At 47.7% G+C, this 26944-nt stretch overlaps 1 protein-coding gene across 5 annotated transcripts in view; it reads left to right on the top strand.

Moving 5' to 3' along the window:
- Positions 1-26944, top strand: part of LOC142410244 (uncharacterized) — an 83135-nt gene that overhangs the window by 48229 nt on the left and 7962 nt on the right. For 4 of the 5 annotated variants that reach the window (XM_075502383.1, XM_075502385.1, XM_075502386.1 and 1 more), the window contains 9 exons: positions 7556-7629; positions 8168-8253; positions 9105-9144; positions 9877-9957; positions 17829-17936; positions 22103-22212; positions 23153-23201; positions 24734-24854; positions 25798-25892. In XM_075502383.1, the coding sequence (XP_075358498.1) occupies positions 7564-7629; positions 8168-8253; positions 9105-9144; positions 9877-9957; positions 17829-17936; positions 22103-22212; positions 23153-23201; positions 24734-24854; positions 25798-25892 (756 nt within the window). In that variant the 5' untranslated portion in view covers positions 7556-7563. The remainder of the gene's footprint in view (positions 1-7555; positions 7630-8167; positions 8254-9104; positions 9145-9876; positions 9958-17828; positions 17937-22102; positions 22213-23152; positions 23202-24733; positions 24855-25797; positions 25893-26944) is intronic. The other variant, XM_075502387.1, reaches the window with a different exon arrangement.

Genomic DNA, 26944 nt, shown 5'->3' with positions numbered 1-26944 from the left:
CAGTTTTGGATACAATGGAAGTTTACTGCGACAGGAGCTCATCTGAATTTTCTGTAACACATCTGCGACTCATATAAAGTGATCTGTGGGCAATCATTTTCAAAGACCCTGAGACAGTTAAAACATAAACCTCCTTGCAGTTCAGCTGGCTTAGTGCTCCGTACGCTCTTAAAAAAAAAAAGCTTGCTTGTGTGGTCCTGAGGTTTTGTTGTAGTCAAGGAAATAAACATGCAAACAGGATCTCCTGTATCTTGGTTCATCCTGCTTGATAGTAATTTCATTCCTGAAGTCATAATTCACTTTGCGAGTGCAAGTCTAATTTTCTTTTCAGTAGCAGGGTTGTAAGCGAGTGCCAGATTTGGGCTAAGATTGGTGATGTGCAGTCTGGTGATGTGTTGTTTTGACGCTGGTGCCTGGCCAGGGCATTTGCAGTCTGGCTTTGTTGATGAGAAGAGGAGCTGCAGATGGGGATCAGCAGAAGTCCTCGATGCAAGTGCATTGAGTGTGTTCTCCATCTTGGGATTGAAATTTGGGGTTCTAGTAAAAAATACTGCAGCAGCTGTGATGCCAGAGGTGGGGACACAGGCCGGTCTTGGGACTTCAGGGGCAGCTTGACTTCTGTGCGGGGAGCTGGGTCTCATGAAGCAGAAGCTCTGCCTGCAGCCAGTGATGTGTGGCCATCACTTCCTCCTGCGGCTCGTCACCTCCCGGGCATGCAGCCCTGTGCGCCGGCACCCACCTGCAACAGCCTGCAGCTCCTCCTGGATGTCTTGGGAGGCTTTGAGGTTTCCTCAGGCCGTGGCGATGCAGTCGAAGCAGACCTAAAGCTGTGCTCGTTTTGGCTGTGCTTGGTAGGTATGTGCAGTGGTGTAACCCCGCGGCTTTGCTTTTGAAAGGCTTTAAGCACGTGGGAGAAGAGCCTCTGATGACAGCTCCCCTCGGCTTGCAGCTGCTGACTGTGCCCCCCAAATTATACCAGACAACCAGCATGGGGAGTTTTCTGTGAGCTGATAGCCTGCACTGTTCGAAGCATGTCAAGGTGCCTGTTTCATGCACTTAAAAAAACCCTGACAGGGTTTATTCAACTTTTCGCAGCTTGCTTTAGCGGCTTTGTAAGCAGACTGTTGCACTGCTTCACGTGGCTGGGTTTATTCCAGAGTGTGCAAGCGCACAAGTCCCTGTTACAACTGGTAGTAGCTTTACAAGTGAGAGCAGTGCTTTTCTGGGAAGTGGTGCAGATGGCAGGTGCATCTCGTGCGAGGGTCTCATTTCTTTAGCAGATTTTTCCACTTGCATAGATTTCCACATTTCCACTTGCATAGATGCATAAGCATTTCCTTTAAGCCTTTTCCCCTAAAGGAAAAATTGCAAGCTTATACCATAGACGGCTAAAGATATAAAACTGTGTTAACATGTGCTTTTAAAATAGAACGTGAAACAGAAACAGTGACTTGTTGAGTTTCGGCAGTGGTGGATGTGGTTGTAGTAAGTACGTACCTTTTTGACTTTATTCCACAGCAGTAGTTTCAGTCTGATACAGGCCAGCGTGGTGTTTAAGTACGGTGTGTCAAAATTTGCCTTTTTTTTTGTCTTGTCCTCTGAACATCAGTCTCTATTAGTAGTTAATTGGGCACATTCAGGACTCCAACACACCTTCACCTAAACTAATTTCTCCTTTTTCGATGAAATTCTGCTTGCAATAGCATGCAGAAAAAATATCATATATGTTTCCATGGGCTTGGGTGCAGCTGGGCAGGAGAAATGTACGGTGCTGTGAGAGGTTACTGAAGCAATAATGCAAATTTTACAAGTTTTGCCCTGGAGATGGAGCATGCTGAGGAGGGGTGCAAGCAGTTGAGATGACTCTGCTTGCCAGAGGTAACTGTTAGGATTTTGTAACTCAACTGTATTTGGCGGTACGCCTGCATCATGCTTGCCTTTAATTTGCTTTAACTGGTGGATGCAGCAGGAACAGAGCAATAACCAAAATATATAGTCTGTAATCTCAAGTGGCTTGAGTAGATACTTTTCTACAGTATAAAATATTTAAAAATTGGGTTCCAGAATATCCCCAAATCCAGCCCAAGGTTGAGAACATGATGCTGTGCTGTACTTCCTAAAATGAGGAGATTTTACTGATATTTTCATTTTCAAAAGCCCTTCTGCCAAGTGACACTGGATCTACAGTTCACCTTGCAGCAAAATGGTGAAATCGAGCAATACAGTCTAATGCTAGTGCAGCCTGACAGTATGAAACCTGTGTAAAACCAGTATAAAAGCATGTAAAACTTTTGTATTTTCCTTGTAAGGGGGCAAAAAGGGCTTGAAAAGACTGAAAATTCAGCAGCTCAGATGGGTTGCTTGGTAGCATCACCACAGCTACTCCATTCAAAGGCTAGGAAACTGCTTTCTGGCCAAGGTCCCAACAGCAAAACCGCTTTGCAAGGAGGGCTCAGAGGAGTCAGATCTGGAATCATGGTTGCAGTGAACTTCTGGGAGGGCATCTCAAGTCATGCTGATGTGCAACCACCTGCCACCCTCTGCAGGGCTCATCAGCTGAGCCTTTGATGTCTCAGCTCCAGTCCTTAGACCACATCCATTTGCATTTTTTATGGATTAAATTTTACATACAGGTCTCGTGTCCCAGTGGAATTTAATGGAAGTTTGTCCTTGTTTCGTGTAAATTGAGCAGCGGGGAGAGGAGGACCTGATGGTGAGGAGAGAGCTGCAGATGTGGCCTTGGAAAGCAACCCCTGTGGAAAGAGGTGGCAGTGCCTATGTCTTCAGCAGGTACTGGCACAGAGGGGAGCGAACCAGGCAGGGTGATTGTTAATGGGTTTATAAGTGGGAGACATCACGTCATGGCTGGGGGCAGCAGGGGACATGTGTGTGTCCCCGGGCCATGGCAGGAGCAGCACTGCCGCTGGGCCATGGGAAACGCTCGGTTCCTCTTCTGGGCAGCGAGCAGGGTTGCAACATGCAGGTTGGGTGACTGGTGGCCAGAGGTTCCCATGCTCCTGGCCAGGCTGGTCCTGGCGGGTACCACCCCACGTGGGGCGGCAGGAGCTTGGCAGATTGTACTGGAAAAATACGGGACTTTTGGGGGAGGGTTATAACAGTAAATCTGATTTGTTGATAACAATTTTTGCACCAAGTCTTGGATTTTTTGATGCAGACACCTTCTTTCTGGTGCCAATACTTGAGATCCCAGCTGGTGAATTAATTTCAGGAAAGTTGTTCTCATCCAAAATTTGGATATTTTATTTCAGGTTTGCTAATGGCTAGATAGTGTTCAATGCAGGTAGGCAGTAACATGCATTTTCATTATGCATCTTTAGGCTTACTGTTGCTGGGATTAGTTTTTACTTTCTTAAATTGTAAACTGGAAGCTGCAAGTTTTAGTGTGAGAAGACAGACTGGGGGGTTTTTCAACTCATTCTTTTTAAAAGGAACTAGTTGGTAACTTTGTTTCCCAGTTGAATTTAAGTGTGCATGGCTTGGGGCTTTCTGTTGCTTATATCCTAGTAAATTTATCTGATACCATTCTCGCATTATTCACATTTTCTTGTGATTCCTGTTCATAACTGCTTCACCTCATGTGTTTGTCATGGAAAGAAACCCCTGTTTGCTGGGAAAATACAGTACTCACAGGAGAAAATTGAGTGGCAGGCTTGAGAAAGTCATTTGAGTGGTGTATTTAAAAAAAAAAAAAAAAAGGTCTTTAGTCTTATATAAGTATATGGAGAAGAGTGGCAGGTACAGGCTGCGCCTATTTTTAGGTAGCCTATTTATATCAGGGTAGAATGACGTGTTTCGTCAAACTCTCCAGAAAATAAATGTCTCAGTAGTTTTCATATACACAAGCTGTCATTTCCCTCAAGCAAATGGTATAACTTCATGGTGTTAAACTACTCTGGAGTTCGAGTATGTGCAGAATTAAATAATAAAAATATCCATACTCAATATCTATATTCAACATAGGCTGTTACAGAGCTAAACTATATTCTGTTTCCTCTCCAGAGTACTTTGAAAATCACCTAGTCAAGCACAGTATCACCTTTGTACTCCAAAAAGCAGCATTATTGCAGTCAGATGCTGAGGCTGGTGCAGCCGCTTGCCATCTCCATCCCTCCCACTGCCATCAACCATTTTCTCTGCTTTCAAGTTTTTTCCTAAATGTGGACATTTCCTAAATGTTATAGTGGACAGAGAAAACAAATGTGCACATTCCAGGCATGAGATGCAAAACTGGCTCCTTTGCACCAGTCTGGCATTTCTGGCTGCTGAGAGGCTTTCGCAGAGATGGGTGCCAAAATATATGTGGTCTTGCTGCTGTCTTCTGCTGTGTAAACCCTCCCATGTTACCGAGTCGCTCTTCCTCTGGTTATTCTGTTACAGAGTGTGGTCAGAGATGGTCAGAATAACTTCCACTTCATAAACGTCTTGAAAAATTGCCCATTTCATTTGACATAGAGTTTATTTTTTCCCTCCAGTCTGCAGAATATTTGTATTTTTAGCAGCACATAAAGGACCTCATTTGAATTCTTTGGCCCCATAACAACCAAAAAACAATGTCAGAAGTGTGGGGGGTGAATTTGCCTTTGAGTTAAACTTTGCAGAAGAAAGATGCGAGAAGGAGAAGATGCAGATATATTAGATGACACCATGGGACAGTTACTCAGACCTTGCTACTTTGAAAAATGAAGCTGCAATTAACGCATTGAGCAAAATTCATGGGAACATTTGAAGTAAGAGCTGCAGGTTGGAAAAATAAGAGAACAAAATACACTTTAATATTTCTGTCCTTGCTCTGTTTTGATTGTGGAGTCAATAATGGGGAAAGATACACCCATTCCTGCTGTGAATTTGAAGAGTTTGCTTTTTTCCGGTGTCTGTATAGATGAGTGTAAAGCAGTGAAATGCCTGTGCTGCTGGCTGATAACGTGTCACGGAAGAGCTGCCCTGGTAGCCCTGATTATTGTGTGTGGTTTAATATTTCTGTCACACTGCTGGCAACTGGGAGTGGTGGCTGCTTTCAAAATGAAGAGTTAGGGAAAGATGGATCTCCTGGCTGTCTCCATCCATGCCTGAAAGACACAGTGGCAGCAAGCAGGTTGCATTAAGGAGTTGGTAAGATGAGACAAATCATGGCTTGTGGACATCTGAAGGTGTACAGAAGTGGGCAGAGCCTTGGAAATCACTGATGCTTTTGCTCATCCTATCTCCCCCAGGTTTTTTTTTATTGCTCTTTTTTTTCCCCTCTAGGAAAAATCACATTCTTCAGATCATCCCAAGTGCAATGCCTTCGGCTACTCTGGCTCATCCAGTGCCAAACGCTGCCACAGCCTGGTGGCTTGCCAAGATGCAGCTTCAGCCAGAAGCGGGGGTAGTGTGTCCTACGACAAGAACCCTTCAGGTTCCTCCTGAAGGGAGGTCAGGATGGCTCCTGGTGTCCATTAGAGAGCTGCAATGGCAGCTTGGAACAAACTTGTTCTTGAGCAACTACTGCACAGTGTTTTACCTGTGGGTAGCAGTGCTCCTCTCCTCTGCAAGGAGGTGGTCACCAGCGCTTTGGGAAGGGACCAGAGCAGAGCCACGCAGGATTTACTTTCCAGCTTTAGATGCAACACAGGAGTCAACCTGCTCGTTTTTATTTTCAAAAGGCTTTTCAAAATTTTGTAATTTCTTGTGGGAGGCTTTCAAGTCTGTTCTGCTAGGGGGATCCCAGATGCTCCAGGGAGCTCCTTTCAAGCCCTACAAGAAACCTCTGGACTGTATTATTGAAGTTGTTTAGCTTTCAGATGTGTAAATCCAGTAAATCACTGGATCATTCGTAATGTGACAGTAAGGCTGTGGTGTCTCTTAACAGTTTTTTCCCAACCCTGCTGAATCTTTTTACAGCAGGCAAAATAGGCAAAACCTCCTTAGAGCAGGCAAAATGTGGTCTGCCTCTATAACAAGCTATTCTAAGAGGCTTTATACTCTTAAGTGTTCAAAAACTTTTCTAAATGCTAAGCCACTTGCAACTGTGGACTAAAATTATTTTACCTTGCTGTTCTTGAAATGCGTAGTATCCATCTGGCACCTGTGGCGAGTCAGCGGGACTCTGAAGGATGGAGCCATGTAGGTGATAACACAGCATGACTTCCCAGCACTTACCCTGTCTGCACCATATAGGGTTTTATAATTCATAGCAGAAGTGTGGGAAAAACGTAAAACTATTTTTAAAAGCTTTAAAAAAAAAAAAATAAAAAAAAGCAACCAAGCACTGGGGAAGGGGAGCAAGGGGAAGATACCAGAAAGATGTATAGCTCTGGGGCCAGCTGGAGTTTGTCCGTTTACAGAGCACTTGGGAATGTGGTCAGTGGGCTGGAGATGAGGCCATCCCCATTGGCTGCCTGTCCCTACTGCTGTCCTCCATGCCCAGGGACTGCCGCGGCCAGGACTACATCACTCCTGTAGCCCACAGGTTTGGGTAACGTGGCTTGTGGTAGCCTGGCTTTAGGTGGTGCCATAGCTGTTGTTTGGTCTGAGCTGGGCTGGTCATAGCTCCATAGGGTTTCAGAGGAGGAGAGCTTGGTAGACCTTCCCTCTGCCCTCTTCCTTGCAGCCACCCCTGGGGACTGTGGTTCCCTGGGGATTTTGTCTGCCCATGTTTTCTCCTCAGTGTGTTAGATCAACCTTTTCCTTTGGCAAACAGCGAGAAACTAGTTATGGCTTGACAGGGAGGATGCTCCTTTGGGCTTGTACAAGACAACATTCAAGTTGTGTTTGACGTGGGAAGTTATCTTGCTTGTATGTTATGTGTATGGGATGAAGCAGAGCAGTGGGCACAGACCTCAGGGAGCTAGACTGGGTCTTGTTTAGACCAAGGCTGGTCCATCTCAGAGTAGATGGGGACTCTGTGGTCATCTTGCTGTGTTGTTTTTCTTTTGGAGGTGTGTATAGAAAGTAATCATCTAGAGGCCAATTTACTTCTGCGTATGCACTTCAGTAGGCAAAAACTTCTCCTTTTAGTTTCTCCTTTGATGTTAAATCTGCCTTCGGATGCCCCTACGGAGCATCTCATGGCTTCACATCCATAGCTGAGGGCAAGAGCGTGGTGGTTTGCTGTCATCCACGCAAACACTATGCTGTGCAGCGCCCAGCTGGCACGCAACCTGTGCAATGCAAGGGCTCTGTGGCTGGTTTGTGTGTCTCGATTTAAAATCACAGTGTCTTTCATACAGGCATGTGTGTGCTTAAGAACGAAGGCACAATGTCTTGTCTTCCAGCAGATAAGACTCCCCCTTGCTCAAATTCAGTTGTGTCCCCATGCAGAGAGTGGGGAGCTGGCAGTCCTGTTGCGTGCAGGCAAGCTCCATGCACACTTTGTACAGGCGCTTTTCAACCTCAGGCTAATTTTAGCTATGGGATACAGCTGGAAGCTAAAGTTGTCAGCAAAGGTTTTTTCTGTTAGCACTTTCCTAAAATATTTCCCATGCTGTGTACACATTTACTTATCTCCTTTTCCCCTCCTTCTTTTTTTTTTTTTTTTTTTTTTTTTGCCTTACAGCTTCTGACATGAAGAAAGATATAGAGTCTTTAATAGCCCAGGAAAAAGCAGAGATCGTTGCCAAGTATGAGAAGGTACCAACCTCGTGTTTCTCCCTGACATGCTGGCTAAGGCTGAAGCTATTTAATCAATTAGGAATGCTTTGAATAAGAACTTTTGCCTCCCTGCAGGCATCACCCCAGTAACCCTCATACCATCAGGCTTCGTGCTGGCTCTTCCTGCCTGCTTCTTCCTGCACATCCCCTCTCACCACATCCCCAGAGTTTCTCGCGGATCCCGTGTATGCTCAGCACAGATACTGAAAGGTCCTGGGCTTCTAGTGCTTCAGTGCTCCCTTAACACCAGGATGGCTTACGCCCAACAGCACTGGTTTCTCTGATGTACACCTCTTCCCAGCCCATAGCAGAGGCACACCAGGGATGCTGGATAGGCTGAACTTGTGCATTTTTCTCTTGCCTGTGTTGTATTTGTCTCTTTAGAGCAGGTTTTGATCTCCTGGCTTATGCCTTCTAGCATGCGAGGAGGGAGGGATGCTGGCACTGGGGGCGGGATGCGGGCACTGGGGCATTCCCAGTGCTGGGGCTGGCTCACAGGTGTCCTTTCTGCTTTCAGGGCAGGCAGGAAGGAGCTCAGATTGACCCATGGGAAGATGCCGATTTCACACTGTATAAAGTTACGGACCGGTTTGGATTCCTGCAGTAAGTCCTCCTGCCCTTTCTTGTCCTCTCTGAGCCGCGTGTCTGTGCGGACCATCCATCTGCACCAAGCGTGGCAGGCCCAGCATCTTTCCTATAAGCCGCGCTGTGGCTTGGCTTGATCAATCGCAAATGCAGGACGAAAGACTAGATGTGCCTCCTCCCTCAACCATACATGTTCAAACATTCTGATGCTTTGAATCTGCTGCAAGGCAAGGCTCACAAATGGTTTCCCATCACAAGCCTGGTGTCAGAAGGTGCAGGCTGGTGCTCCTGTGCTTCCGTGGAGGCCCACGGTGTGTCACAGAGGGAGAGGCTCTTGCATTTGCACCTGATGATTCAGGGAGGTGTAGGAAGAGATGAGACAAGATATTTGATCGTTCTCAGTTCCCTTAGGAAATCCCCATCCTAAGTGAGGTGCAGATGAATTAGATGCACACCCTGTGCCTGGGGAGAATGCTTAAAAAAACCTATTTTTATTTCAAATCCAAACAAAAAGTTGTAATAGTAGGTGTTTTGTGTGCAGGAGGGCGGTTCGAAGCAATTGCTATCCAGAAACCCCTACTCCACCCCCCTTTAATTGCTGATCATGTGTGAATTGAAGAGGAGCTTTATGCCCAGGATTTCCAGTGATGTCCAGTGCTTGATTACCCTCCAGCAGCTCCTGTAGGGTGAGGGGGTTTTGGCTGGTGCTTCCTCTGCCTGTTCCTCATTGGAGGCAGCTGTAGGAAAGGCACGAAGCCCCCGAGCCATATCTCCTCAGGTGCCCAAGGTGGTTCCCGAGCTGCAGCATCCCGCGCTCCTCCGCACCCTTTCTTGCCCATAGAGTAATTGGTGACCTCTTGCTTTTCCAGTGAGCAGGAACTGCCGACCCGCACGGCCTTGGAGGAGAAGGTGAGAGCTGCCAGCTCTGTTGTCATGCATATCGGATCCTTATCACACCGGCTGGGGAGGGGACCGTATTTGAGAAAATGAACGTGCAAGCAAGAGCGAAGCAGGCAGCCAGCGCCCGCTGGTCACTGCTGCTCACGCAGAGGTGGGAACTCTGCACGATGCCCGGCTGTTGGAGCTTTTATTTTGCTGGGTCAAGCATCTTCCCTCCTCCACGTTGCACTGAAATTGCACCTTTTAAAGCAATTTTGGGCTTTTCCCTCTGCTTTGGCGCAGCGCTCAGCAGCTGCAGCTTGAAAAGGGGATTGCACGTGCAGGGGAAAGTGGTGGAGGTTGTAGGTAACCGTCGTCTCCATCCTCATCTCCCCTGAGCTGGGAGAATGTCCTCTGTTAGGATCCTGCTAACTGGGACTAAATAGTGTCTCATTTCTGCCGATCTGATATGATGACACAATTTGAGGCTAGCTGAACCTGTAAAGATTTTTGTTGTCAAGGAATACTCCTCTTGGAAATACTTTCTCTATGTTAAGCCAGCGTGTCTCGTCGTTTTTACCAATGCTGCTTTTATTACCACTGGTTGAAATTACCAGTTCCTGCAAACACTGTTCCCATCCCTGATGCAAGGTCTTTGCATAGAAGTTTAAACTTAAAGAGAATGAAGTTTTTTGTTTTCAGGAGGTATCTTCTGGGGCCTTTTTTCTTCAATTTATCTTGTCTTCTTCCCCCTTGCACCAGCAAAAACAGCAGGAAATTGAACGCGTGGACAAGTGGCTAAAGATGCTGAAGAAATGGAGCAAATACAGAAACAGTGACAAGGTAAGGAGGAGAAGAAAGAGCACGTATCCAGAGGGACAGGAACGGTTCATCCTTCCAATGAGTCAGGCTTTTGAAAAGTTGATAGAAAAACCAGAGATCACTGGAAAATATTGCCTAATTCTACCCATTAGTCTTTAATATTTTAAATCTTTCCTTGAAGTTGCTGGGTTACCAGTCGAGGTTACCAGTTACCAGTCCTGTTCTGACTAGCATATTTAAAAAATGGTTTCCTAAATGCTGCTGGTGTGTTTGCACTTCTGCTTCCCTGTGCAAGCAGGAGCACAGCAGAGGTGTTCATGTGCCCAGCTGGGTCCGTGCCCTGAGAGCGGGGGGCATTGCACGTCGCAGGTCACTTCTGTGTCTCCACCACGGGGAATGGCATGGGAGATGTGACTCATATGGTCCAGCTGATGTTCCTTGTAATTCTCCCTGGAGGGAGAATTATTTGTCTAGGACATCACCTAGATTTTGTATTTTGCTCCTAGCTGTGCCTGTGAAAAGCCCCTTAAGTGTTAGATTGTGTGCACCCGTCTGTGGAAATCAAGGATGGAGACACCAACCTTGTGTCTTGGCTTTGGTGTTCAAAATAAACTCTGCACCAACCACCACTGCAAAACTGAGTTGTTTTTAATAAATAATATTTTTAATATGTTCCTAATACAAACCTCTTGAAACAAAAACCCCTTGAACCTAATGACAGGACCCTCGCTGTAAGGAGAGGAGCATCATACCTGACCTACTCTGCTTACGGCACTCTGTGCAGGAGAGGACTGAAGCCCAGTGTCATCATGGCCTCTGCAGCCTTTGTGTTCGGCAGGAGAAGCGCAGTGTTTGGCTGTATTGCTTGGCTGTATTGCTTCTAGGTCCTGCTGAGAGTCCTCAGGAGAAACTTGAGCTTGGTTAAAAGGTTGTGCAGAGGATATCTGCATAGCTGCAGAGGGGGCATTGAGCAGAGCATCCCCCTCACCTGGCCATCCAGAGTGATGTCAGGTTCAGCCAGCCAAAGACCAGCTGTAGTGTCATCCTTTTTTAAAACAAAACAAAACAAAACAGAATCTTCCCTTCGTTACAGCAGGGATGGGGCGGAGATGGGCTTGGGGTTTTACAATCCTTCTGTTCGCTTCAGGGTGGTTCTAATTATTTTGTTCATCGGTGCTGCTCCACAGGCAAAAATGGAGGCTCTCCTATGGCTTTGGTTTTTCTAATTAGAAGTTAGCACTAATTGGTTAGTGGCCTTGTGGGTAAAACAAATTCCAGCAGAGTGCAGGGATTTCCTTCAGGTCCTGGAGGATGTTTGGGATGGGTAATGATGAGTGTTTTTAGCATGCCTTGGCTTCCCTTGGTCAGCCAGTGGGGACAGACAGGACCCAGGTTGAGGGGTGTGTGGAGCGGTAGTGATTCCCGTCTGTCTTTTGGATTTACCCCGATAATTAGCAGGTGTGTTAAGCACGCTGCAGCCGATATCGCTCAGGTCTGCTGGATGGTGAGGGGCTAGACCAGCAAGCGGGTTTTGAGGGTCTTTGGGTCAGAAAATCACAGAGCTCTTGTAATGCAATAAATGATGTTATTTATAACAGCCCGTAAGTGGTTGATGACTCTTGGGCACAGACGTGGCATTGTCCTTGTGCTGGGGGACTGGAAATGGCTGTCCCCTCTCCCAGCAAACAGAGTGCTTGGCCCCAGGCAGGGAAGGAGCAGTCTGGTGACCCTGGGGAGTAGAAAGGAGCTTTGCTTTCAGTCCCATCCAGCCTAACACCCCGCTGCCTTGCGCCAGTGCAAGTGCAGGCAGGAAGGTCTGTGCATTGGAGCAGCCACACAGCGTTAAGTACAAAGACCCTGAGAGGCACAAAAAGAGTGCTTTAAAAAAGTAATAAAACCACGTTGTATCCTTCACCTGTATGTGCAACCCTGCACTCTTGTGTTGGGAGCGTGGAAGCTGCTCGGAGATTCCTGCTGCTGCAGCTGGCTCCAGCTCAGTCGTGGCATTTCAAGGACCCTTATGCTGGGATCACAGTCATGCCCTTCAGATGGTTACGGTTTTTTTCTAGCTAAAGTAAATGTGACAAGCCCTTCATCCATTTTTTTTAAATCGGAGTGGGTTGGTTTTGTTCCCTCTCTGAGCACATCTGCGTTGTACGTTTCCTTCAGGTTTGTTTTTGGCACTTTGCTGATGTGATGGAAGCCCAAGTGTGACAAGACAGCAGCTCTGTGTTATTTTAATAAAGACTAGGATGTCATCTTTGAAAAAAACCTCTTACTGAAGACAGGAGCATTCCCTTTGATGTTCATTTTGGTGGACTGCAGTTTACTAGAGGGAAAAAAATCTTGTTGCAGGAACCCCAGGCAGTTTCACAGGGAAGCTGCCCTGACTTTGGCTCTGCTTGAGTGATGTAGAAACCTGTGTTAGTGTCTAGGCTGGGACTTTCTGGACATCAGGGCCAACCTTTCAAGTCCCAGTTCCTGTGCTGGAGCTGTCAGACAGCTGACCATATTGAGTGCTTGAAGAGGGACTCTTGGCTTATCAAGTAGGCTGTCGTGTCTTGCAGCATCTTAGTACCCGATCAGGGCTTAGGTTGTTGTCTCAGCTTCTGTGTTGTGAAATGTCAGCAGGAGGAGGGACGTTGTGTAGCCGTCCAGGGCACTGGCCCCAAAGCAACCACCCATCAGTGGGCAAGAAAGCAGCTTTTTCAGACCCCCAGCATGAGCCATCGCCAGAGAGTGGCAGGTTTTGCTTTCTGTTCCCCCACCTGCTGCATCCCTGTGAGCTGCTGGTTGCAGTCTGGGTGTTGTGGCTGTCACAGATTATAGGAAATAAGGCTGAAAAAAACCCTCAAGAGGGGGGCCTCTTACAGTCCCTATCCCAGAATGGCCTGGCTATGCCTAAAATAATTCCTGGCATAATCTGTTTCAGGATGAGCAATAAATAGGATTATCTTAATTAAAGTGATGTCCTGGGGTTCCTTGTGCTCATCACCGCATCAGTTCTGTCTCCATCTCTGTTCTAGACACATTTCGTAGTGATCTGATTTAATTTCAGTAGCAACATCAACAAAAAGTGACACCAGCACAATTCCTCACATGGATGGGGTTAGACTGATGCAATGGTGCCTTTTCCTGGCTGTACTTCCACAAGGGAAAGGGTACAAAAATAAAGGAGTCCATACAAGGACCACACTGCTTTGCAGAGTTAAGGTACATCAAACCTGCAAAGAAGTGCTAAATTGCGTAATTCATGGTTCAGCACAGGGAGGCTCAGGTGGTCTGTGTCCTCTTCACTGCTGTTTTAAACCCAAGTTTACATCCCAACCTGGCTCTTCTTGGGAAAGTTAGGAAATGGTAGGTGCTGTGTAAGAATATAAACAGTTAAGGCAGCACAGTTTTGCAGAGAAAAAAGAGGCTGTGCTGCGTGCACTCCAATAGCGGGATAATTTATTCATCATAGCCCTGAAATAAGTGGATTTCAGACAGAAGTATCAGTCCTAGGAAGAGGATATGACCTCTGCATCATTTGCAAGCTGCTTCTTGCTGCTGGCCATGTGGGATGGGACTTTTAGAGAGGGATGTCTTCAGTCAGAGGTGTCTGGTTTTTAGGCAAAGCCTGTCTTTGTGCACAAGGGTAGCCTTGTCTCTGCTAAGGTCATGGGAGTGCAGGGCACTTAATCCAGTGCATGCCAGCAAAGCGGTTTAAGATGAATCGGGGCTCTGTATGGACTGACACGGACCCCCAGGAACAAATAATATGCTAACTCTGGGGAGAGCCAGCAGACGTTTGTCATGGCAGGGTCGGCTGAAGTCAGGTCTCCTACGGGCAAATGCCACGGGGGTTGTGCCTGGGAGCTGCAGGGTGACTTCTGCTGCTGGTTTTTGCCGTTTTGGAAAGGCAGGTAGCATTTTCCTCTCCCCCAGAGGTAGCCCTGGTAATCAATGTAAATGCCTACCCATGACACATCAGCTTTAGGATTTAAATTTGCCCCTTCTTTGCTGCTGAAGCCCCCACAGACCTGCTGGCACCCCATCCAGCATAGCCAAGCCTCCAGCTGCAGGGACAACAGCCGAGTTGGGAGCAACCATTATCTATACAGAAAGAAAACCATGCGCAGCAAAGTCCAGGCTGCCAAGGCTGTCTTGCAAGACAGGCTGTCTTGCATGGCTACATCATCAATCAGCTGGCTTCATGGTGCAAAAAAGAAGTCCTCTTCTCCAGGTGGTTGTGGTCATGGTGGTGGTGGTGGAGGCTTCACCCACTACTCCAGGGGAAGATTTTCACAGCTCAGCTCCAGTGGAGGAAGTAAAGGAGTCCTTCCTCTCCAGAAGGATCACTCTTTGAGCCCTAAAGGAACTGAGGAAGCAGGGCTGCCCCCCACTCCAGGGTGTTGGAGACGTATGGTGGGTATATGGAGAGGCTTGAAAGTGAAATTGCCATGCATACCCAAAATTTGGGCATTACTCCTGCAGTCTCTTCGTGGTAGATTATGCACATGGCTGAGAAGCTAACAGTGACAGGCTCCAAAATATGAAAGTGGGCTGAAATGTGTATATTCTGCTTTAAAAAACCAACCCACCCCTCCCAAACCCTGTTTAACTTCAGTGTCTTAACTACTGCAAAAAGATGTCCTGTGTTTAAAGACAGTGGCTCCACCCCTCTAATTAAAGACCTGGAGCACTTGGTTGGGTACTTTTCAGATGAGATCTCTGAAGGTGGAGCTCAGGTCTGTACTTCTATAGTCTTTCCCATCCCATCTACTGGAAAGAAAGTACATGGGGAGGGGAGAGATGGGGACGGGGTGACAATGGCCCCTGTGCCGCGAGCTTTGTATGTTAAAGCCTAGAGAAGGAAGATGATCCTATGGCAAAACCCAGAGCAAGTTTTAAACACTACGGATTCAGTCCTTGGCTCTGACATGGCCTTTCTACACAGAACCTTTTGCTTCGACCACCAGCATCTCCATTTGTGAAACAGGATGATGTCCGTTCTTCCTGCCATAAGGGCTGAGTGGTTTATAAGAGACACAAGATGGTGACCTTGAGTGTTGTTTTTTCTTCTCACATGGAGCAGGAGTTGCCATCACCTGCTGCCTTCCCTCCATCAGTTCATCCCAGCATAAATGCTGCTTTTAATGATAACTTCCCTCTTTTCCTTCAAGTTTCATGACAAAGGAAAATTGCTCATTTTTCCTCCGTGTGACTCACAGCTCTGAGGTTTTATCACTTTCACATCTGGAGGTGGTGGGAGGAGGAAAGCCTTTGGATAAATAACAGGCAGGCATTGCAGTTCAGTTCCATCTCCGCATGTTTTGTAACTCCCCTGTTCCTGCCATGCTCTCATGTGGAGAAAATCATTAGAGACATTTACTATTGCCAGTGAGGGTTGCACTCATTAAAGTTCAACAATACCAGCTCTGGGAATTCAAAACAAAATTATTATCTTCCCACGGAGCTGAGCATCATCATCTACCTCGGCAGCTGTCAGTCAGTCTTTCCTAATCTGTTGGAAATAAATAATTTTTTCTGAATTGGTGATTTTATCTGAATTTGTACATACTCCAGTTTCTTGATCCCATCTGAGCTTTTGCTTCATGAAGTCATGAGTGCTTGCGGGAGCCAGGCTTTTGTGGGTGCCTTACCAGTACCACTTTGGGGACATGGTTCATCTAACCCCGTCACTTTGTGTCTCCTGATGCATTGCACTTCTTTTGTCATGATTTAATGACTCTCAGGGAATGGGAATCTCTTGTTCGTCTTCTTGGTCTTTCAGCCATGGAGATGAAGCTGTCTGGCATGGCATGAAGGTTTGCTGTCCTCCAGAAACGCCTCCTCATGTGAGCTTGGACGAGCAGGAGTGCCTCCCCTGGGTGTGCAGATGGCGAATTAGTGATGTCCTGCTTAAAATGCAGGATGCTGTTGAAGAGGATGGTGGCTTTCCATGGGCATGTCTTGGCAGTGAGATGCTTTTTAGGGGGCAGTTCTTATTTGGTGCATACAGAGGGGAGGGCAGGATTTTGCAAAGGATTTCTGTAGGGCATAGTCCTGGCTATGTATTGGACCTTCAGAGCTGGTGCTAAGCAACACCTGGGGTAGAGCAAGCATTTGGCAAGTGCTGAGAATGGGGTTTTAAACGTTGAACATCCATTACGCCTACAGGATCAGGATACATTACACTGACACTTTCTGTGTCAGCAGGAATACTGAAATATTTACCATAACATGGTGGAAAAGTGTTCTAACACACATCTAGCTCTCCTAGTACTGCATGGTCATCTTGGCATTTATTACATAGTTATTTTATCTACTATTTTGACTGGGATAGTGGTGTTATTTCTTTGCTATCCCCTAGCCTGTCTACTTGAACCCCACCTCCTGTCTCATCTCGTACTAGCTCTTTGGGACAAGAGCTGTGTTTTGCACTCGGTAGGTGCAGTGCTGCCATGCAGATGGTAACGAAACAAGGAGCACGGGTCTGTGCTCTCAGAGGCTGCCAGCCCAGGTGGGTTGACAACACAGTGCAATGGTTATGGTCTTTATAACCTTGTGCATAGGCTGGCATTAAAAAGTCAAGCTAGAAGTGAAAAAGCTGATGATACGAGATGGGTCAGAAAGGAAAGGTAACAGGAGCAGATGTTCAGCTTGGTGTAAGAGATGCAAAGGCAATGTGGCAGGACCACATCTAGAAAACCTTCTGCTAGGATCTTGGTGCTTCCCCATGAACTGCAGCCCTTCTCTTGCATCAGCCTGAAACATGTGAAGCAGAACACCCTATGAAAAGAGAAGAGGAATTTTGAAGGCGGTTGGATGCATTTGTACCAGGCAATGCCAGTAGCTCCAGTTGATGGCCTGGTTGGGCACTGCCCTGCTCAGCCCCGAGCTCATTCCTATGACTGGGAATCCGGTCCCAAGGGGTCACCATGTTGCAACGTAAATCCCCTCCATGGCTGGAGCTTGGGCTCATGCAGCAGATCCTTCAGCATACCCCAGGGTCCTCGGGAACCTGGAAGAGTGCCGCGGTTGGCTTTGTAGTGCAGCTGCAAGGCATTTCACGGGTCGGATGAAAGAAAGGGTGGAAAATATTCAGAAACTAGGCTTTTTTCTTCTTTATGAAGCTTTTTCTTTTAATGGGAGAAGTCAGGGATGGAACAAAAGCTCTTTTTTCTGTTTTCCATTGAAATTTAATGGTCTCTCTAAAGAGAGACGGCTTTATGACAAGAAAAAAGGGAAGAGGCATCTGTGAGATGAAGTGAACATGTGGAGGCAGGAGGAGGGACACATGCATGTTTGTCCCCAATCCCCCTCCTTGCTTGAGGAGTACCCTGCATGTTCAGGGGAGAGCCCTTGGTGTAGCCCACAGTATCCTTTGCCGCTTGTCAAGCCGTGCAAATTGCTGTGGACATGTCCCTGTGGCTGTCATGGTAAGGGCTCTCCTCTCCAAGGGGAAATGTATTTTTCTCCCAGTCACTGAGGATCCAGGTGAGAACAGCCATGCCAGGTCAGATCAAAGGCTTCAAAGCTAAGGGTGCTGCATCTGGTTCTTGGAGAGGAGTCCAAGGGCAGGCTGGTGTACATGGAATGTGACTGCTGTGAAGCACCTGAGGATGTCTCCACGTATAAAGGGCATGGTTCATGTCCAGCTCTTCCAGTAAGATTAAAAGCATGAGATGCGGCTTGATTTTGACTTGAGTAGGTGTCTTTGATGGATGCAGGTGCTCCGTTCATCCATCAGATTGAGGATGCTCTCCTCTCTGTGCCAGTGCAGGCAGAGGAAGTGATCGGTTGGGGTGTCCGCTCAGATGGCTGGTGGTCTGCAGCAGCAAACCATGGAGCAAATCTGTTCTGCCACCAGCAGGACCAGCTAAACTTGCACGTTTCCCTCCCCACAGATGTGCCGGCGAGTGTACAAAGGGATCCCACTTCAGGTGCGAGGTCAAGTCTGGTCGCTTCTGCTGGATGTCGAGAAGATGAAGAAGGAGAATGAAGGAAAATATGAGGTATGGGCTCTTCCTGGCAAAGACAACAGGAGCAAGATGATGGGGAGGCTGGTTTCACTGGCTGGGGCAAGTCAGACCCATGGCGGATGCAGGTATCTCCATCTCCACCCACATGGGCAGGAGGGAAATGGACGTTCCTACAGGGATGCTTTAAGGGGAAGGGGGGGACACCCAGCCCTTGCATCCTCCCTCACAGTGTAGCGGCATGCCGAGCACTCTTTGATGTGCACTGGTGGTGGGGCCCAATCCTGTCTGTGAACTGCTGCGACCTCTGAGAAGGAAAGGCTTAAAATTAGTGAGGACTGAAAATGCAAAGGGGATAAACTCTTTATTCGTGTGTGTATCTTAAGCTGGGGTCTTTTAGCACATTAGCCAGCTGCTTTCCCTAATGTGCTGCTTCCATTTATTCTTCTGGAAGCTGCGAGCAAAGATGCTGTTGGTGTTACTGCATCCTTAGGGAAAGATGCAGGGAAGAGGGAAGGGAAGCTTAGCAAAGGTACCGCTCGCAGTTCTCCAAGCTCTCTGGAGTGATGCATAGTAGCCATGAGTACCCTGAAGCGGGGTACCCCAGACCTCTCTGTGTGCTTGAAAATTTCACTTGGGGCATTTTGAAATGAGCAGCAAGGTCAGAAGCCTTAAACCAGCCATTGAGAAACCCAATTAAAGGTGGGGTGAGGGCAGGTCTTGCAACCCTGGGGGGAGGAATTTCTGAGCACAGGGTCCTGGCTTACAACTTAGGTCTGCAGCTGGAGGTTGACTGGCAGCATTGAAGGAACTTGAAGTGGCTTCTTTTATCTTCCATCTTCAATCTTTTTATCACTGTCTTGAAAGTTTCTATTAAAAATCACTATTTAAAAATAAAATAAAAATCATTTTTCTATTAAAAATCACTTATTTTCTCTGCAGATAGGAGAAAAGCCTGCCTTGCATTGTTTCCTACCAGAGCACTGCATGCGGCAGGCTTGGATTCCTTGGTATAATAAGCAATTTCTGTAGCGTGCATTGAACAAGAACCCAAGTGACTGTATTTTGTTATTTTTTATTTCAGGCATCTCGGCTCCTTTATGCTGCCTCTTTCCATAGGCAGCATGTGGAAGCCCTTGGTTGATAACTAACTCATTTTCCAAACTTGTGTTACAATTTAGCTTGCATCACGTACCCAGGCGAGGATCAGGGTGTCGTGGAGACAGTTATGTTTCAGAGGCGGGAGGTCGAGTGCTGCTTCCAGCAGGTGTTTCTAAAAATCCCTGCCTATTAAGCAGGATGATGCTAACGCTCATTACAGTTAGTCAAGTGTAGATGTTAATAGTGAGATGCCGCTGGGATGGAGTCACATGCAGGGGCTTGGGGAAGGTGCGCTGGGCTCATGCCAATAAGCAGAGATAATGCTCTCCCAGCAGGCAGATTCTTATCACACTCCCTCCCTCGAAGCTGTGCTGCACAGGCAGGGAAGCAGTGCAAACAAATGAAAGTCACAAGGAATTTATCTGTGCTCCAGAGAGGTCTGCGATAAACAGAAGCTTCAGGGCTAATAGGCTTTGCTGGAGGCAAACCCCCTACAAGCTCATCTTAATCCTCCTCTTCTTTGGTGCCACCTGCCGCCAGTAATTAGCTCTCCCCTAATTTCCTCCAGAAGAGGCTCAGTGCAGGTCCAGGATGAGTGGTTTTGCTTTCAAGAAGGGACCAAGCCTCAGCCCAAGCCCTGTGTCCTGGAGGGGCTGGTCCCAAGGCCAGGCCATTTCTCCTTGGGGCATGAACCATGGCACAAAAGCCTGGCTTTTGCATGTGCCTTGAGTTTTGAGTATGCCACCTGGCACGTGCCAGGTGATTTTTTTTATAGCCACTGCTCCCGCTGTAGAGATTTTGTCCCCTGTGCTTCGGCTGGCAGAGGAGCTACTTTTTCAGCCAAGCAGGATACCTTGCTCCCCATGTCTGTGTTGCCTCTGGAGTGATGCAATTAAAAAGCCTGGTCCAGTTGCTTCCACAGTGCTTTATCTTATCCCAGATGTCCCCCAGGTCCTCTCTGTGCAAGTCTCCGAGTCTTCCTCAAGGCCATGGCAGCTCAGTTGTCCCTGATGCTGCAGGAGCCCAGAGGCTACCATGGGATGTGCCACACTTGGTTTCAATGTGGGTGTGATGCTCTGCGTCCCTGGGGTTTTATAGCCACAACTGAGAGAGCTTGAGGAGAGCTGAGAAGGCGGCAGGAGAAAGGTGCTGGCCATGGGGCAGAGCAGAGGCATCCTGGCTTTTACCCGCTGCTTTGTAAAAGGTCTCTGGAATGGAACCTCCAGCTTCCCAGCCTCTGCTTTGCCACCAGCTTGCAGGGCTCGCGGGGCCTGCAGTGCTAATGAGCTCGGCAGAGCATCTGTGGAGCCCCCCAGGTTACTTCAACGACCAAAAAAAGGAGAACAACCCATCCTTGGCTTCTTTTTTACCGTCTGCAGAATTAATAAAACCTCCTGGGTGTGTGGAGGTGACAAAGTGCTGTGCAACCTACCTGCTATTCAGGTGCAGTGATTTAAAAAACCCCCAAAGCAGTGTTTTTTATAGTCTTTGGGAGATTTCTGTGTTGTTCTGGCAGGGAAAACAAGAGGGCCTTTAGCAGGGAAATTTGAACTGAAGTGACCCAGTGCATATGAATAGTCATCTTGTTTCAGTTAGTCTGCCTGCTTTATGGAGGGCAAGGAGCCGTAGGATGCTGAGAGCAGAGGATTTACAGCAGGAAAATTATGTTGTTCATCAGATCTTCATTCCGTCATCACTTTTACCCTCCCTTGTCTTGCGCAGGCAATAATTCAAAGTAGCCCCTGCACTGTTGCTCATCCATACAGCTGCTTTCAAGGTTGGAGTTAATATTCTCCAAGATGCAGTGACTGCCCTGAGCATTGGCCATGCTGGACACATCTGGGTGCTAATGAATGATCCGTTCCCCAGAGCTGATGTGGCCACCTCAGGAGGTCAACAGCAGCCTGGAAGCGCCTTGTATCAGGCTGACAAGCATTTGTAGGATGGCAGCTGCTGGAGCTGTGCAGCACATCTGTCTCCTGTGTGAGCAAGGAGGGGTCCTGACCCTGGGCTCCAGGCAAGTTGGGCTTGCTGCTCATCTCCGCTGCCCCTAACCTGCCAGTAGATCTCAAGTTGCCTGAAGACAGTCACAAAATGCATTTTATTAATGCAATTAACCCTGGAGATATTAAAGAAGGAGAGCAATTGCATGATCACTGGTGGTATCTGAAGGCTGTGAGATGAGATGATTGGCTATAGCATAATGGTCCTTGCCTGCACGCACAGGGCTGAACAGTGGGTTACTAATGGGACTGCAGTGGGATTCGTCCATGGAGCATCTTGAGCTTGGGACTCTGAGGGTGTAATTGGTTGAGGTGGGCTTAGTTTTGGATTGAATTTCTTTTTTTTGCAGTGGACTTCAGTCCTTTATCTGTGTGATGCTGCCTTAAATGATTAGCCAGCATGGAGGGAACATGGGAATTCTTGGTTTTGAGTTTAGCTTCTGTTCTGGACTCTGCCAGTTCCTTAAAATTTGCACCAGTCCAAGGCAATACCCCAAAACTGCTTTTCTAGGAAACTCCTTAAACCGAAGATGATTCTCTTCTGCAGGCAATAAGAGTAGTAGTTGGAGATCACTTCATAGAATTCCCTGTAACAGTTTGGACTTTATTATGACTGAGCCTCTGAAAAGCTCAGGGACTTAGTGCTTACGTCTGCGTGTTGTTTATAGAAGTGTATAATTCCTTAAGTGCCAACACAGGTCTTGATGCTTTATGACAGCCAGGCTGGGTACTGCAAAGAAATCAAAAGAAATCAGAGTGGAATTTAATTGTAAAGGTTTTAGATTCTGAAAACTCAGTATCTGCATTGGAAGATGGGCAAAGGCTGGGTTGGCAGCTGCCACTGTTGCAGTGTGCAAGTGTGGGGTTGTCCCCTTCTCCTTAGGCCAGCAGCACAGCCAAGGGGCCGGGGATTCACCTCTGGGCTGCAGATCGTTGCTCACTGCAAGACAGCAGTGTCCCCGAGTCGCTCTGGGATAGCTCTGTGCAGCTCACAAGCTGCCACTCCTGATGTAGGAAGCATGCCTTCTCACTGTGTGGAGAGAGGTGTGGGCTGAGAAGGCGTCTGACTCTTTCCTCGTCTGCCCCTCTCCCTTCCAGCAAATGAAAGAACAAGCAAAGAGCTTTTCATCGGAAATCAAGCAGATAGATTTGGATGTTAACCGCACCTTCCGAAACCACATCATGTTTCGGGATCGCTATGGAGTGAAGTGAGTATGGGAGGCTTTGCGTGGCTGTATGGGCATCGGCGCCGACGGGCGTGCGTGGGATGAGCTGGATGAGGTGGCCAGCAGCCCCCTGGCTCAGAGCAGCTCACAGGAGAGCAAAGCCATCTCTGCCTGCTTCACAAACCATCAGCACATGGTACGACCCACAGATGTTTTGATGCTGATTCTCTCTTTGGACAGGTCCACACTGGACCACATTCAGCCCCAGTTCTTGAGCCAAGCATCAGCCTGTTGCGGTGTCATGTCCCACAAGGTGCTAGGGTTGCAGTTGCAGAGGGCTTGGTTTGGGATGGCTGGGATGATGGGGTGGGTCTGTCAGGAGCTGGGTGGGATGGGGCGTACGTGGCCTCCACAACAGATGGGGTTGGAGAGGTTTGACAAAGTGGCTTTGTCACTTGGATGAGTCGCACCTGGCTGGCTGCCCTACACAGATGTACAGTCTGCGAGGAAGCCTGCACTGCATATCTATATGGTGATAACTCCTTTAGCAAGGGGGGACGTGGAAAAGCAACCTACTAATAAAATGGTGGCAGTGCTTTCCACCAGGATGTATAACACTTGATGCCTGGGTGGTTGCAAGTCTATTAAAAGAGCCCACCGCCACTTCAAACCTGAAGAGCAGGTGTGTTGAACACAGCGCATGTGGGTACGTGCATGTCTCTCCAGGAGACCTGCTGATGGAACAGGCTGGCTCAGCCCCGCTCCGCAGGGCTGCTGGTGACTCCCCTCTGAAGGAAGAGGTCTCATCCCATGTGCCCATCAAAGTGCTTTCTGGTTCTGTGAGCCCTGGTCCTTGCAAAAGGCATAAGTACCAGTGGGCTGGGTGTTTTCAGAGCCTTTGGTCTCTGTGTGTACACATTGGTGTGCACACAAAGCTGGAGACATCACGCTCAGGTGTTTTAATATCCTTCTTTCTCCGCAGGCAACAGGCACTCTTCCATGTCCTGTCAGCATACTCAGTTTATAACACCGTAAGTAGTAAGTTAGTCCAGTTAAAGTGAATAGTGTTGTGCTTTTCATATATATATATATATATATATATATATAAAAAACCAAATATATATATTAAGATTTTTAAAAAGCTTTATGTATATTTATATATGTGTTCACATGTATGTTTGTGTGTATGTGTATATATATACACGTACACACACCCCCCACATTTAGCCAGTGGTAATTCCAATTTTAAGTCCTAATACTGATTTGTACAGACAGCTGCAAGACTTGCAGGCAGCACAAGACTCTTTGCCCAGTTGTTTCATTCCCTTGTTCGTTTTGTCACCTGGTAAATGACATCTGGCAGATGCGGTTTGGGCGAGTGTCAGCAAAGAACAAGGGATTGCTTTTTGGCTTTCCAGCAAGACTAGCCTCCTGGCTGAAGGTCTGTTGTGTTTCTGACTTCTTATCATACACTGAATGGTGTTGAAAACACTGATTTATTACAGCGAACCAGTCATTTTTAGCTGAAGGGCACGGGCAGAATAAGCCTATAAATTAGCAGCTGAACCTACTGCCTCCACCTGCAGGAGGGGATAATTACGCCAGAAGGCACAGAAGATGCTGGGGGAGGGGGTACTCAAGGAAACAAAGACCCTAGCTTCCCTCATACCAGATAAATGCTTACCAGATTTATTTATTCTTTAATTACTTCAGTGCTCACGTGGCTGAAGGAATACAAAACGGTATTGGAGCCACGTGCTGTTTATCATTGTATCCCCTATTCCTTGAAGTAGCTGCAGGCACCTCTTATGTTGGTGTTTCTGTCCCTTGCCCTCCAGGCTTGGGCAGGGCTGGTGGGGGGAGTGGCATGGTGGGGGCATTGCCTGCAAGCCCCTCACTTCCCGCTGGAGGACCTGCTAGAGCAGGTCCAGAGGAGGGCCACGAAAATGGTCAGAAGGCTGGAACACCTCTCCCATGAAGAAAGGCGGAGAGTTGGGGATGTTCAGCCTGGGGAAGAGAAGGCTCTGGGGAGACCTTATTGTGGCCTCTCAATATATAAAGGGGGCTTATAAGAAAGACAGGAAGACTTTTTACCAGGGCCTGTAGTGACAGGACAAGGGGCAACGGTTTTAAACTGAAAGAGGGTAGGTTTAGATTGGACACAAGGAAGACATTTTTTACAATGAGGATGGTGAGGTACTGGAACAGGTTGCCCAGAGAAGCTGTGGATGCCCCATCATTGGAAGTGTTAAAGCTCAGGTTGGAGAGGGCTTTGAGCAACCTGATCTAGTGAAAGATGTCTCTGCCCATGGCGGGGGGGTTGGACGAGATGATCTTCAAAGCCAACCCTTCCAACCCAAACCACTCTGTGAGTCAGTGACATGGTGGATGCTGTAGACATATGGGAGCTGTGAATTTGGGCATAAACAATAAAGACCTTGAAACGGGACAGACCTTGAAAGAGGAGAGGGAAGCACAGGCAGCCTGACCTGCTTCTGCAGCTTTAGCATCATGCTGGGGTCTGACGGCGTGGCAGCACATGTGCCCCTCTTGGCTCTTGCAGGAAGTGAGCTACTGCCAAGGGATGAGCCAGATCGCAGCCATCCTCCTGATGTACTTAAACGAAGAGGATGCATTTTGGGCACTGGCACAGCTGCTGACCAACCAGCGGCATGCCATGCATGGTAAGGCTGGGGCGAGATGTGGATGGGGGCTCTTGCGACGGGAGGGAGGGCTGTTTAGGTTGGTCAGTAGAGCCTCGTTTCTCCTCACATACTTGTTTAAAGCAGGTAAGGCTTAATTATGTGCCAACGCAACCCGAATATGGATCTGAACTTCACTCTTGGAGGCAGACAAGTTCATCAGAGAAAAATGTGGTTTATCAGCACTGAGCTTTAGCACACAGTAATTAACACTTTCACAGAGGTGCTATCTTCCCTCCAGAGTGCTGTGCCCTTGGCAATCAATTAACTCAACGTTATGAGTTTTTAAGAAGTCTCACAGAAGTACATCCAAGAGCATCATGTAATGCTCCATTTTTAGCATGCCATGAGCTATGTGCCCCTGTGTTTTTATGAAGATGTAATTCCACCAAATGTGCTGTATTATTTTACTTCAAACACATTAAAAATCCTTTCATCTTACTTGTGGTTAGCAGTAATCTATGCACAGAGGGTTATTTTATGAGTGGAGGGCTAAGCCTTATGGCTTGATAACTCCAGACAGTCTTAAACGCGTGTCCTGCTAGACTACCGGGCACTGCACAAGCTTGTGGTGTTCAAACATCTTCAGCTTTTCTCTGAACCTTGGTAAGCACTGAGATGTGTTCAGAGAGGTCTTGGCCAAGCCAAGTCTCAGGCGGGCAGGCGGTGGGGAGGTGAACAGGTCTACTCTGCAGGGCTGGGGTGAGGACCAGCTAGGGTTAGCGCTGAGGCTGCTGTCGCCCATGTAGATGGGGTGAAGGGCGGGCTCTGGGAGGGATGCCAAGGGAGGTAGTTGGGTGCACTATGGTCCAGCCGACTTCAACAGGCGACCCAGGGGATGAGTTTCTAGAAAATCAGGCTGCCCCCATGACAGCTCCAGAGCTTTTCTGATTATTTTTTATTTCTCTCATCTGTTCTCGTTAAGGTTTTTTCATTCCTGGGTTCCCGAAGCTGCAGAGATTTCAAGCTCACCACGAGCAGATTTTAAGCAAACTGTTTCCCAAACTGAAGAAGCACATGGTATCTCTTTGCTATCAGTCTCCCGATACTAATATCGCATTTTAATGCTAAAGCAATTAGTGTAATGTTCTGCGAAATAGATGCACAACTGAACATGTTTCTAACCGTGTAGGACTGCTTCAGCCACAAGGAGGCAAGCGTTTATTAAATGGGGTGCCTGAATCTTGCTGAGGTGAATGGTTATCATTTGCTTACTGGTCATCATTAGTGTAGGGACTGCTAAAATCTAAAGGCTTCCTTAGGAAAGCCAGGCAAGAAGGCTCACAGAGGCAGCAGTAAAAGGAGCTGTTGCATACAGCAGTGAGGCTGGGCTGTGCTCTTACACCAGCTGCAAAGCGCGAAGGGTGTTGCTGGACTGTCTGGAGTCCAAATTCAATAATTATTAGCCCTAAGTGCTTGCATTTAGCGGCTTTGCTGTTGTTAAAGACAGGAGGCACGTAAGATTTGCTGTGTGTTTTGTTGCTTGGGCACGTCCAGTTGTTTTTCTCTCTAGCAGATGGTACAAGCCCATTTGGTGGCTGGAGGAGCATCTGCAGGACACATCAACTGCAGTCTGACGTCTAGGCGACTATTTTGCAACACCTGCTCCCTTTTTTTTTGTCCCCTTGTCCCCCCTTGCATTGCTGTAGACAGTTGGTATTCAGTGGCCAGACTCCTGAAGGTTTCTTATGCTCCCAAGGGGCTCAGTGGCCCGGCTCCAGGAAAAGCTGTTTATATTGCCATCATATGCAACAGCTCTTGCTTTGTGCTGCAAGCAAGCCAGCCCTGGCCATATAAGTGAAACAGAACCAGGAGAGGTTTTCACTTAATTATAGCCACGGGAGTGGGGAGACCTGGGCGAGGAGGATGGGAATAACTCTCTGAAAGCTGCTCATGCCTCCTGGCTCCCAAAGGCTCCCCAGGCTTGCAGGTGCCCAGCACCAGCCGAAAGCAAAGACCAGAGCTGACCATTAATCCCATGGGCTTCTTTCTCTTCCCATCCCTGCCACTTTGCTGGCTTTGCAGTGGCAGTCATGTCAACTTTGTGCACATGCAGGGTGCCGTGCATCCCA

This window comes from Mycteria americana, chromosome 5 (assembly GCF_035582795.1).
Source record: "Mycteria americana isolate JAX WOST 10 ecotype Jacksonville Zoo and Gardens chromosome 5, USCA_MyAme_1.0, whole genome shotgun sequence".
NCBI classification, from domain to species: Eukaryota; Metazoa; Chordata; class Aves; order Ciconiiformes; family Ciconiidae; genus Mycteria; species Mycteria americana.
Note: the sequence above shows the minus strand (reverse complement) of the source record. Positions and strands in the feature narration are given on the sequence as shown.